We start from the raw sequence: 14,053 nt of genomic DNA on the forward strand, positions 1-14,053 counted from the left end.
TTTGGAATAACAAACCAGCATTGTGTTTTTTGTTTTTTTTTTGTGTGTGTGTGTGTGTGTGTGTGTGTTTAAAGATTCTTATAGACACTTTAATTTTGTTCTGCATCAATCAGTCATCCATGTGGATAAAACTCTATTGTATGACAGCCACACCTGGTCAATATAATTTACTCAAAAATTAAAATATATAGTCCATTTTACTAAATTATGTTTTTCTGCAAAAAACCATGCTGCTATGTTAAAATTAGTTGGTTATTTATCTTCTAGACTGAAAAGAAAATTTTAAAATACGTATTTTTCTTCTTTATTGATTTTATTGGGGTGACGTTGGTTAATCAAATGATATCATTTTCAGGCATATAGTTCTACAATACATTATCTGTATATTGTATTGTGTGTTCATGATCCCAAGTCAATTCAGCATATTTTTGATATTAAAGCCCCTGAGGAGAGTTATGGGTTTAATTTCTTTTTTCTTTTATCCCCAGATATGTGTCACAAAGATGTCTACACGGAACTGCCAGGGAATGGACTCAGTGATCAAACCCCTGGACACAATTCCTGAGGATAAGAAAGTCAGGGTCCAGAGGACACAGAGCACTTTTGACCCATTTGAGAAACCGACTAATCAAGTAAAGAGGGTGCACTCGGAGAACAATGCTTGCATTAACTTTAAGACCTCCTCCACTGGCAAAGAATCTCCTAAAGTTAGGCGGCACTCCAGCCCCAGCTCGGTAAGTGCAGTCTTTTATCAGAGGGCAAACTGCAGGAGTAGCCCTCTTAGGAGAGTAGCACGCTGTGCTGGAAGAGCACAGGTGGCTTCATCAGTGCATTTTGATGCATTCTCTCTCAGGGTTTAATGTCTTGGCAAGGAGACAGTGTGCTCCAGCAAACTGTACACAGACTCTTTATTCATAAGCACCCAGCAAGCAAATGAGAAATGGTTCAACTTATTTTTGGAAAAATAATTTTTTCTAGTTGTTTTCAGTTAGAAGAATTTACAATTAAAAATCCTTTGATATGTCAAACCCTTGGAGAGGATATTGAACTTTGCTGTGTGGGCAGTAAGTACAGTTTTGAATTTGGCAAGTCCACAAAGAATGTAATTTCGGAATAAATGTTAACATTTATCCACTTGTCTCAGTCCAGTTTGTTTTCCATGCAAAGATTTTAAAATTTAAGGGCTAGACATTGAATCTTCTTAACGAGAAATCTTTTTATTATCATAGAATTTTCTAAACTCAAACTATATCAAGTTTTGCCTTTTGACCTAAGGAGGAATAAATATCTGAGGTGATTTCTGCTTTTGACTGTAAAATTGTTCTACTGAAACTCATATTTCCAAGACTAGCCCGCATTAACATTGTAAAAAATCCTTATATTTTAAATTAAGCAATTTTTAGATTTAACTTACATTTAAAAACCTTTTGAATAGATGCTCTTAAAAGGTAAGAGGAGGGGGGGGAGGTTGAGGGTTAATGGGGGGGATGAGGACACATTTGTAATACCTTAACTAATAATAATAATAATAATAATAATAATAAAAAGGTAAGAGGAGAATGCCAAGAGAATTTTGACTCTTCCTATGCTGAGAAACACATGCCATTTCACAAATTTTAAATATTAAATTCCATGAGAGCCGAAACAGAGCAAGAAATGTCAATTGCTAGAAGAGTATTGACACTTCAATTTAATTACACTGTATGACACCGCGCAAACTTTGTGTCACATTTTGTGTGAATGAAGCTGAAATAAATGTCATTCATGCAACATTTGTGAGGATAATTGATTATCTGCTTTTACCCAAACTGGCCCCGTCATCTTGTGATTGAGAGGTAGCTTCCATGTAGGTCACAGAAATATATTCCTGACTTCCAGGAGAACTTTTAGACTTAGTGTCATTTAGGAGAAATGAAAGGAGTTGTAAATGATTAAGCCTATGTTATGGAAAGAGAATTATATATACTTTATATTTATCTTAATATATTAACCTATAAACGGTATATAGAAATGGCATTTTCAAATACTAGTCAGGCATACTTACACTAAAAATTATTTACTATTTAAACGAAATTTACATTTAGCTATTCCTATTTTTTATCTGCAATACTAGTTACAATCTAATGCTGTGCTATTTCTTTTGTTGCTCAAATTGTTCCTGCCTTGCCATTGGCAGCTCCGTGTCCTTTTGAGATGTCTTCATCCCTTTGTTTATTTTTTGAGTACTTCCTTGCTTTCTGGTCTCATGGGATAGTCTTGGCTTATATTGTACTTTCCAAGCCCCAGACCTAGATCAGTTATTTCTCTAAAGAGCCCTGGCTCCACTTATTGGAAAATGGTATATAGAAACCAGGATGTGGGCCTGGCCATGCTTGTTGACACTGGGGGGTCATGTAGTTTTAAAGATCAGTATATCATAGTATAAATAACAATGGGGTTTCAACATTTAATTTTAAGTTTTTAATTAATTAAAGTCCTTATCAAAGAAAGTTGAAACTTGCCTGGTGCTCTCTGTATTTCTCTTTAAAGTTAGATTTTATTTTTATTAAAGTAATGCTTGAACGTAGTTTGAAAGATCAAGTAGGAGAGGATTCTGGGAGGTTAGGCAGTGACAGGTTTTGAAACTCCTTATCTAATTAGAGCAACTAGTATAGTAAAAACAGAACAATGGATAATATTGGCAACAAATACATGGTGGGGCAAAAGTAGGTCTATAGTTGTTTGTATGGAAAATAATGCAATAAGTACTAATAATTCAAGAATGAACTCTCTGCTTTGCATGCTCACAACTGTAAGCCTGCTTTTGTCCCACCCTGTATAGCAGAGAAGGTATCTCCATGAACCTCAGAATAGGAGCGAGGGGAACAAATGACGAACAGCTTTAAGAACTGTGTGGTACCTGAAAGTGTGTGTGTGGGAGGGATTGGGGGGGGTATTCAGGGAAGGCAAGGGGCAGGTGACGACTCTCAGAGCCGGGAAAACTCTACCTTGCCATCAGTGTGGCTTTCTGGCAGCTCTGTGGGCCATTCTTAGGACAGTGACAGCAACTGGGAGGGGACTTTGAAGCTCCTCTGAGTGGATGAGTGCAAGAAGACCATGGAGTGGTCTACTGGTATTGGAGTGGTCTGCTGGTCTTTCTCCTGTGATTTCCCTAGACCAGTGATTTTTCATCTCATGGCACACACATAAACTAATTACTAAAATTTTGCTGCACATCGAAAAATATATTTTTTGCCAACCTGACATAAAAAAGGTATACTTTTGATTCATTTACACCAGACTGTTGTTGTGTTGGCTGTTGTTGTTCTTTTTATTTGAAAGTCTAAAGAAAAAGAGGTCAGTACCCCTGACTAAATAGTCAGGTATTGTGTATTTTAAAAATTCTTGTGGCACACCTGTTGAAGGTCGTTGCTCTAGGACAAAGTCCTGCATTGAATAGAAAGCGCTGGAGCAGACTTCTGTGCAGGGTAGGTTCAGTAGGGGCAAAGAAAAGAGAAGATCCAGAAAGAAGTGTTGGAGAGAAACAGATGGGCGAAGATAGTATGTGCTAAATTGACTTTTTTTTTTAACTTCATGAAAATAAAGAAGTTTATTTCTTAAAACTAGGAAAGCTATTTGGACCACACCCTTCTATTCTTTTTTTCTACTTAAAAATATATTTTTATTGATTTCAGAGCGGGAGAGAGAGGGCGAGAGATAGAAACATCAAAGATGAGAGAGAATCATTGATCGACTGTCTCCTGTATGCCCCCTGGGAATCAAGCCCGCCACCCAGGCATGTGCTCTTGACGAATCGAATCCAGCACCCTTTAGTCTGCAGGCTGATGCTCTACCTGCTGAGCCAAACCAGCTAGTGCCACACCCCTCTATTCTTAAACAACAGAAAAATTAATGTTACTTAAAAATAATCAATAGAAAAATTACTGGTTGATTCCCATGCAAAATTATGGGGTACGAGGGGGTGTTGGAGACTAAGGAGCTGAATAACATCCTTACATATCATGAAAGCAAGCAAGTGGATTTTTAAAGGTATATCTGGAAAATCCAAAAGAACTACTACAAAAAAATGAGAGAAGTTACACAAGTAGCAAGTTATAAAATTAACATACAAAACCCAATACAAACTTTTATAAAAACTGTTGTAGCTCAACCAGTGTCAGTGGTTGAGCATCAACCTGTGAACCAGGAGGTCATGGTTTGGTTTCCGGTCAGGCCACATGCCAGAGTTGTAGGCTTGATCGCTAGTGTAGGGTGTGCAGGAGGCAGCCGATCAATGATTCTCTCTCGTTATTGATGTTTTTATCCCTCTCCCTTCCTCTCTGAAATCAATAAAAATATATTTTAAAAAAACTGCATAGAAACTGTTATACATACAACATCTTCCTAACAGTGTGTACATCTCTATGCATGTTCACATGCTGGTCATTCTCTATGTCAGGAGTCATGACTGAAATCAAGGTGGCTTTAGTGAGCGTCACATTCATCTATACCTCCTGATACAGTCCAGATAGTGGCACTTTAAAATTCAGGCAAAATGTAAACAATGTGCTTTCATATAAATTGGTTTATTTCAAGAGGCGTTTGACAGATTTTGTTGGTTTGTTTCAGACATTTTATGAGTGCCTACCTTTCCCGGGCCTAGTCCGTGGGCGGTGTTTAGTACTGTCACTGACAGGATGGACTTTCCCTCCCCTTTTCCTGTCACCTCCTCCAGCCCAGCTGTGCCCCCCAATAGCTAAAACTGTTGGGAGAGCGGTAGGAGACTGCCTGCCCGTCCTGCTGGCCCAGGTTAGAAGGGATTTTATTGAGCTGTGCTGTCATCATCGGGACTTAAAGAGAACATAGTTTCAGATATTCAAATTCAAGTTACTGTCCTCTACACATTTCAGAAATTACTCAAAATTTACATGCTTCTATTACCAAAACAAAAACAAACAAAACCCCCTGTGATAGGCAGGCCAATCTCCAGAGGGGGAGGGAGGCGCAAACTTGAAAACGAAAACTCCGCTTCAGTGCTCAGTGGCCATCCTTGGGGGGGTCTCATCTTGGCACTGCCCTTCTTGTGGGGACTAGACAGTTCCTTGACAGAACCAAGCCCCCTGTCAGGTTGTCACCACGCATGGTTCTGGGCTCTATCCCTCTGTCCAGCATCTAGATCTACTTTGTAACCAAGTTACCCATCAAGTATGGATTACCTTAGTGTGACTGTGTTTAATGGGGCTACAAGTGCAGGATGATAGAGCCTGTTCTGGAGATCAAAGGCAGAAGAAAAATTAGCCAACATGGTGTTCACTTCAAATCCTGGTTGTTTAATGAGGTCACATAGTTCTGATGGAGTCCTTCCCACCTTTTCCCCATACCTCTCTCACAATTATAGTATAATGTAATAGCGTGGTGATTCTTACTTGTGGTTTTCCTCATCAACATTCTTAATCAAGGGGTTATGTATAAAGGTTACAATCTGTTTCAATGAATTCAGTCTGAAACTATGAGCATTCTTATAGCCATGCCACAGTATTGTTACAGTGAACATAGAGGTATACTCATGTGGTTTATAAACATAAATACAGTTCAGAAAACCACCCCTGCTTTTAGGAATAGGGTTTCAGTAGATGACAGACTTAATCATAATTTAATATCTTTTCCCATTGAGAGGGAGTTAGATCTCCATGTAGATTCGACCAGTGTAGTGGTGGTAAAGAAAATCTGTTTTTGATTCCATTCAACTTGGTTTGAATTCTTGCTCTGCCATTAGCTGTAGGATCTTAGATGAGCTACTTTATTTCTCCAGTCTTTAAATTCTTCATGTTCAACTGGGGATAACCATAGAACCAACCTTAAACTGCTCTTGCAGGGATTAATAGGTAATTATTTAAAGTGATGAGCTCAAGCCTGGCACATAGTAAACATTTGATATTATCTAGTTTTTGTTGATTACACAAACCATAAACTAGAGCAGTGATGGCGTACCTATGACACGCGTGTCAGCCTCATTTTTAATGGTTGGTTGAACTCATTTTTTTGGTTGATTTTTCTTTGTTAAATGGCATTTAAATATATAAAACAAATATCAAAAACGTAAGTCTTTGTTTTACTATGGTTGCAAATATAAAAAAAATTTCTATATGTGATATGGCACCAGAGTTAAGTTAGGGCTTTTCAAAATGCTGACACGCTGAGCTCAAAAGGTTTGCCGTTACTGAACTAGAGCTAGCAAGGTCAGGGTCCAAACACCATTCAGCTGGAATATTATATCCAGTTCTTTATTATCCATGCCAATGTTCCCTTCCACTGGTCCAGACAATTGACAGTTCTCTGTGCCTTTATTCTGTTAAAAAAAGTATGAACATTATCTCATTAAATTCCATGTCTCTTTGCAGTGTTAGTATCCTTTAGAAATTCCTGATTAGCCCTCCTGTTTCCAGTTCTCTAAAGTGCTATCTCAAGCCTGCACTCTAGGGAAGTGATAAGCAGGGAATAAGTGCCCCATAAGGCTCTTTCCCATCCATGCATGCACCTGGCATCAAAGAGTCAAAGCTGATGGTCGGACATCTTTATTTAAATGTGATAATTTAATAAAGTTGCAAGGGAAAAAAAGGCAAACCAAAGGCTTGGACTTAATTATTAAACAAAAGAGGACCTCTCCTTCAGAATTCTTCTTAGTTTTGCTCTTTTGATGGGAAGCGTTTTATTATTGGCCTCTTTGAAAACTTAGCACTTGGATTCCTTATTATAGACATGGCCTATTCCATAGGCCATTCTTTTGTAGACTAGGACAACTTTCAAACAGGCATTATATGTATGCAATTCATGCTGTGGAGCTAGCATGATTGATCTATAAGTTACAGTGTATTTCCATAATATCTACATATCAGTTTCACAGGGCAAATAACATTGATTGTATGACCATCAGAGGTGGGGAAATATTAATTTTCTGCCATCACAGTGTTCATAGAATATATTTTAACCATGGCAGTTAATGCATCCAAATCCATTTAATTAGATAAATAGACTACTTTGTGCTATTAGCATTTTCTCTTACTTGATTTTTTTGGTAGATGAATGGGGTATGTTTTAAAAAACATTCCCCTTGTTTTTCTAATGGCCTCAATTCAATTTTTTCAAGTCATAAGTGTAGTGTGATCTGTGTCTCAAAATGATTATATCAATTCTATGATATAAGGCAGTTTATGAAGAGTGAATAATTTTTAGAAAATTACCCGGCAGATAAAATATTCTCTTACACATTTTGTGAGACCATGTCTTGCATTTGCTCTAAATATGCATTAGCAGTTTATTTCCTCAGATGAGCAAGGAGGAGATTTCCTGCTGCTTTTTTACTTCAACTTAGATCAGATTTATTCTTAAAGGAGCACGAAAGCAAATATACAGGCTTTTCAATCTGATTTTAAATAATTTAATGTGGAACTGGGAACACAATATTTTCCCCATTGAAGGTCATTTCATACTGAAGTTTAATGTAGGCTTTAAAATTTCTGTTTAAAACTTGGGCCCAGGAGGGTGATGGTAAAGTGTGACATTCGCAAGATGTTTCCCGGGGGTGAAAAATGCATGAGAACATAACCCACACAGGACTAGTCAGGTAATTTTGAATGTAATTTTCCGTTAAGTTTTACTTGATTCAACTCAATACATGGTTTATACTTTACAAGTTTCTTGAAGAAAAAAAAAGGTGGTCCATCGTCTTTATTAATCCCTTTCTACTATGTATGTTGTTCCTTTTCTAGCTGCAGTTTAATGTCTAACTCATATTACTTTCAAGCTTTCTCCTCTTCCCTTATGTGCACATGTATACATGTATTTACATTTTAATTCATGTATTGATTTGGCTGCATCCCATGGGTCTTAAAATGTCATGTCCTCACTGCCACATATTTATTTATGAGTTTTCCATTTTGACTTTCTTTTTAACCTACATTGCTAAACTATTTAGTTTCCCTTTTATTCTTTATTTCTAATTTATTGTGTTGTGTTCAGAAAAAGCAACTGAATGTTTCTGTGATTTTGAATATTGAGATTTTCTTTGTGGCTAGTCTGTGGTCATCTTTTGTCGGTGTTAAATGTGTTCTTGAAAAAAATATTAATATGTGTATTAGATTGAAATGTTAATTCTAATATGCAAGCCCACATATCCTTTACTTATTAGTTGTCTGCTTGCTTTGTTGATGTCTGAGCGATGCATGTCTCCCATTATCATCGTGGGTTTGTTAATTTCTTATTTTATTGCTATTAGCAGTTGTTTCATACATTTCATTGTTTTGTTAATCCTCACTAGAGGGTTTTTTTCCCCCCAATTGCTTTTCAGACTGAGTGGAAAGGATGGGGGAGGGAGGGAGGGAGGGAGGTTGAGAGAGAGAGAGACAGAGACATTGATTGGTTGCCTCTAGAATGTGCCCTTACCCGGGGCTAGGTAGGGAGTGAACCAGCAACCCAGGTACGTGCCCTTGATCGGGAATTAAACCCGTGACCCTTTGGTTCATTGGCCACACTCTAATCACTGAGAAACACCGACCGGGGCTGTTTCATTCATTTCAAAGCTACATTATTTGGCTCAAAGTAGTTTATGATGATTAAATTTGTTGGTGGATTTTAATGAGCTACAATAATCCATTTGTTTTGCCTAGGCTGTCTTCCATCAATATTGCTGTAGTACATGATTTTGCAAAAATATTTATTTTTTCTATGTTTGGATTTACTTTTATTTTATGATTTTCACTTAACATTCTTTCCTATTGAGTACCCGCCTCCTTTAGCCTCTTACTTTTACCCCCTTCCCTCTCTTCCTTGCAATTGTTTCTTTTATTCCCTTCCCCCCTAATTTGTTTGGAATTTGTACATCCTATTTACATTGCTCTAGGGATTAACTTTTAAGAGTTTAGAAACATCTAAAACTTAAACAGTTGTAGTTAATCAGTATCCGCAGTCAATCCAGTGAATCTCAACATGTTTTGTTTCTCCTATCCTACTGTTTCTTTCCTTCCTGCAATTCCCCCATCACTCCAGCTTCATCTTATATTGAGATAGTATGGGATTTTATATCTAGATTTTTTTATTAAAAATTTTTAATGTTGACGTTATTGCAGTTGTTCCCCAGAATAGGTGTCCCCCTGTTCACCCCTTTCTCCCACTTCACCTTTCCTTGGCTTTCACCAAACTATTGTCTATGTCCATGAGGTATGCATATATGTTCCTTAGCTAATCCCTTCACCTTCTTTATTCAGTTACCCCCCTTTCCTCCTCCCCTTGGGCACTGGCCAGTCCATTTCATTTTATCTAGACTTTTTTTTGAAGGGGGGAAGATTGCAGCTTTTCCATCCCATTTGAGGAACTATCTTGAGTATAGTGTTCGTGATTCGGAATAATTTCTCTTTTCATTTTGAAAATATTGCTGAATTGTCTTTCTTCAGCCAGTGTTGTCTATAAAAATATTATGCTTGTTGGGTAAATTTTCTGTTTAGATGCAACCTGTCCCCAAAGTTATCTGGGAAAATTTTATTCGAACATTGAACTTAGTATGTTTTCACTTATGTCCATTCTTTTATTTATTGCCTATTAAATGTTTTATTTCATTAATTAAATATTTAATCTCTAATCTCTCTGAAGATGCTGTCATTTTTATTCAAAGTTATTTTTATCTTTGCAATGTCAACTCTTTTTACCAGGGTTTTAGTTGAGCTGCTCATTAAATTTTATGCTTCTCTTATTGATATTCCTGAAATGATTTGTGATCTTTGGCTGTATACTCATTTGTGTGTGTGAGAATTGCTGTCAGCATATTCAGTTTTCTGTAAATTGTCTCTTGTAATTGTATGGGAGAGGCAGGCATTACGGCGTGGGGATGTGGGCATGTCGTGTTTAATCTAAGTATTCATTGGCTACTTCCATCGTTGTTCGGCCCCTCTAGCCTGAGGACCACATTCTCAGCTGTCTCCTCTGTGCACATGTCCCTGCATTTTGCTTGGGAGGACACCTCATGCTCAGCTGTGTTGCTTAGTCTCATATTTACCTAGAGACTCTTGCTGCTTTTATCTGTAATGGTCTTACATGTTGGATCTTTAAGTTTTCACAATATTTTCTCCAAAGTCTTGATCCTGATTACTTCTGTCTTTCAGAATTCCTCAAATTTTCACTTAGATATTGCTCTTCTTTTTTTGTTTTATTTCCCATTCTTGTTTCTGGTTTATTATTCTTGAAACATATCTTTTCAGGCACTCATGGCATTTTAGATGGCAAGGAGGTAAGAGGCATGTGCTCAACTTGCCGCAGAATCCTTATAAATGGTAGGAGTCATAGTCATTGTCAGGATGCTGTGTTGTTTCATAAGTGTTCCGAGAGCAAGAATAGTGTTTTGTAAACTTTATGCAAGAAGTTATTTCTCTAAGCGTCTACAGTTGGTTACTTACAAAGTACCACAATCATTAACAACTTTTGACCAATTATATATGTACTGATAGCTATGACCAGATAATCCCTTTAAGATGTTTTTTAATTCTCATATAATGATCATTTTCTAACATGTTTTGGTATTACCCTTTTTAATGGTGCCATTAAAATAACAGGTAATTTGCTTCCATGGCGGACAGTGCTCTCTGGTGAGGTTGGGGTAGGAGTGGAGCACAGAAGTGATGCGATCTCTCTCTCAGCACTTCTAAGCTCATGAGGGGGTAAACCAGTGGTTGGCAAACTCATTAGTCAACAGAGCCAAATATCACCAGTACAACGATTGAAATTTCTTTTGAGAGCCAAATTTTTTAAACTTAAAACTATATAGGTAGGTACATTGTTACTAACTTAATTAGGGTACTCCTCAGGCTTAGAAAGAGCCACAGTCAAGGGGCCAAAGAGCTGCATGTGGCTCGCGAGCTGCAGTTTGCCAACCAAGCGGGTAAACCATTTCTTATTGAAGAGCTATTTTGTTGCAGCTAAACCTTAAGGATTGGTTTCTGAAGATAAAGAGAGTTCCTTTTGTATTATTAGTGGACCTGAACGATACATCTGATTATCTGTTTGCATTGTCACTGACAGGTATTGCAGGAATAACTTTATATGCCTGAATTTTGTACAGTCATGATTTACAGCAGGGTTCAGATAGTAACTCTTTCAGCTTCGTTGGCCTTACGATCTTGGTTGTAACTCCAACTCTGTTGTAGCTTGAAAGTCATAGCACAATATATAAATGAGTGGATGACCGCGTCCCAATAAACTTAATGGACACTAAATTTGACTTTTAATATTCACATGCTATAACATTTTATTTTTCTTTTGATCCTCCTCTGTTAAAAAATTTAAAAACCTTTCTAAGCTATGGGACATATGAAAACAGGTGGTGGGTGGGATTTGCCAGCCCCTAATTTAGAAGATTATATAATGACATGGAAAATAGTCATAATAGTGGAAAAAGGCAGGTTACAAGATAGTGTGATCCCATTTATGTAAAAAAGCAATATTCGGTATGCAGATAGCATTGGAAGAAGGGATATCAAAATTTGCCTTAGCTGGTTTGGCTCAGCAGATAGAGCGTCAGACTGCATACTGAAGGGTAATGGGTTAGATTCCAGTTAAGGGCAGTTAAAAAAAAAGAGAAAGAAATCTTAACGGTGATTTTCTCTGGGTGGTTAGATTATGGGTTAATCTAAACTTCTGTACTGTTCATTTGTATATTTGGAGTTTTATACCCTGAATATCTATGTTGTTGTTTTTTTAAGTAAGCATTGCTTTTTAAAAATAAGCATCAGAAAACCATTATTTAAAAAGTGACAGAGGATCTGTATATTTTTAGCAGAATTGGGTTATTTATTGTTAATTAGTTTGATACAATCTGCTTTGTTTACCCTCTGCTCCATTTTCAGCCTACAAGTCCCAAATTTGGAAAAGCTGACTCGTACGAAAAACTGGAAAAACTAGGGGAAGGATCTTATGCTACAGTATACAAAGGGAAAAGCAAGTAAGTGCATTGGTTTCTGAATATTTCACATGTAAAATCTACTTGCTCTCTTAATACTAAGTCACACTATATTTAAATAATTTTCATTTAATAGATAATAAATTCCCCCCTTAGGTTACTTTTTCTGTTCTTTTAACAAGTGTAAAAGTCAGTAGAATTTTTCCCCTGCTAACAGTTTTGCAGACTTGTCCAATTTATCTTTCCTGTCCTCCCCCACCCCCCATCTTTGTTTTCTTTTTCCCTCATTGGAGTTGGAACCCTTGGATGAGAATTCGTTTCCAGGTGAATCATACAATTAATTTCTCATGGAGGTTTAGTATTTGCTTAAGAGTAAGAGTACTGGTTTGACAAAGCCAAATGTATTGGCCACTCCTGACATCTTTTAAAAGGAGCTTTTACCCCATCTTTCAGAAATTACTTAAAAATACCGCATACTCTTTCTCCCCCTGACTCCTACCTGTCTTCTTTGACATTAAGCCAGATATATTTTCACAGAGAAACCACTCTTCCGCCAATTGTCCTCTCCCCCCATACTATGCTGGGTTTAGGGCACAGATTTGGATCCTCAACAAGGTCACCCCTACACGTTTCTGATGTGGTTAGGAGCACGGAGTTACTGTATTTGGAGGCCTGTGGCTCGTAGAAAACTTGACACTATTTCTGAAATAACTGTAGGAGACACAAGCCTTGTTTTATCTTAATCACATTACTAAATGATGTTGAAAAATAATTTTCTAAATTATTTCCACTTTTGTCTCCTTTTAAGTCATTATAAAAATTAGGAAATTTTAAGCTAAGTAATTAAAATGATATAAAAGAAAATTATCTGAAGTATCATTTTAAACATGTAATTGGAAATTATGCTGATTTGGGTGGTTTCTGGCTTTTATGGAACGTGTTCTTATTCCTTTGTTCATTATTTTTTGAGTTAAGAAGGTGATGGGATATTCCTGATAAAGAAAGATACATGTGAGAAAGAAAGTGCAGAAGTGCTGAAAGTCAAGAATACTAGTATAAATTTTGAGATCTTAGATATTTGAAAAAACAAAGGTTGTTTTTTATGTTAAGAAAAAATAAACATGGGGAATGCAAAAGAAAACAACATAGATGGCTGTTAATGACTTAACTGTGTTCCCTCAGCATTACAGAATGTTAGGTAATGGTCTAAATCAGGGTTGGGGAACCTTCTTTCTGCCAAGAACCATTTGGATATTTATACATGATTTGCAGTCCATACAAAATCATGGACTTAAAAAGTAGCCTGCTGTATTTGGTCAAACATTTAATTAACTCACCCCTAATGCCTTGGCAACAGGCCAAAAGACTTCACAGGCCTTATACAGCTCGAGGGCCAACGTTCCTCACTCCTGGTCTAAATGGTTGAGCTAATTTCAGTAGGGTTTGTGTCCCAAATTTTAAATATTTTCCTAAAGAAAAATAGTTAGTACCCTACTGTATAAAAAAGTACTTGTACATTTAATGTTAATAGCATGAAGATAACTGCATTGGGTTAAGCAATTATGTTCAATATAATCTGGTATGTGTATTGTCTTGTTTGCTCCTCACAATTCCTTATATGATTAGGTCAAATTGCTATCATCTCCATTTGTCCAGGAAACTGTGCTTAGAGAGTTTCAGCCACTTGTCCCAAGTCCATACAGGTGGTTAATGGCAATACTTGTTTTGGCTCAAATCTATTGGGTTTGAAGCCATTATTTTCCTAATCATTACACTGTACCGTTTCCACAGTGTAAGGCCTTCCTTGGAAAGAGTTGATCCTTGTTGACTATTCCAGATGGTTCTCACATATGCTCTGACTTGGTTTAATCAGAATCAAACAGAAGCAAACATGCAATTTCATTATAAGGAAACAAACCAATCATTTTGAAGTGCCCTCCCACAAAAGATGTGCTGCTTGGCTGATTTCCAAATGTAAGCTAGTAACTCTATTAAATGTTTAACTTTTTTTTTTTAACATATTTTATTGAGTTTTTACAGAGAGGAAATGAGAGAGATAGAGAGTTAGAAACATCGATGAGAGAGAAACATCGACCAGCTGCCTCCTGCACACCCCCTACTGGGGATGTG

The 14,053-nt window shown here is 37.0% G+C and overlaps 1 protein-coding gene across 4 annotated transcripts in view; it reads left to right on the plus strand.

Moving 5' to 3' along the window:
• Window positions 1-14,053, plus strand: part of CDK14 (cyclin-dependent kinase 14) — a 506,888-nt gene that overhangs the window by 124,887 nt on the left and 367,948 nt on the right. For all 4 annotated transcript variants that reach the window (XM_006779192.1, XM_015558314.1, XM_006779193.2 and 1 more), the window contains 2 exons: window positions 489-734; window positions 11,871-11,965. In XM_006779192.1, the coding sequence (XP_006779255.1) occupies window positions 489-734; window positions 11,871-11,965 (341 nt within the window). The remainder of the gene's footprint in view (window positions 1-488; window positions 735-11,870; window positions 11,966-14,053) is intronic.

The sequence above is a fragment of the Myotis davidii genome, unplaced genomic scaffold (genome assembly GCF_000327345.1).
Source record: "Myotis davidii unplaced genomic scaffold, ASM32734v1 scaffold187, whole genome shotgun sequence".
In the NCBI taxonomy this organism is placed as follows: domain Eukaryota; kingdom Metazoa; phylum Chordata; class Mammalia; order Chiroptera; family Vespertilionidae; genus Myotis; species Myotis davidii.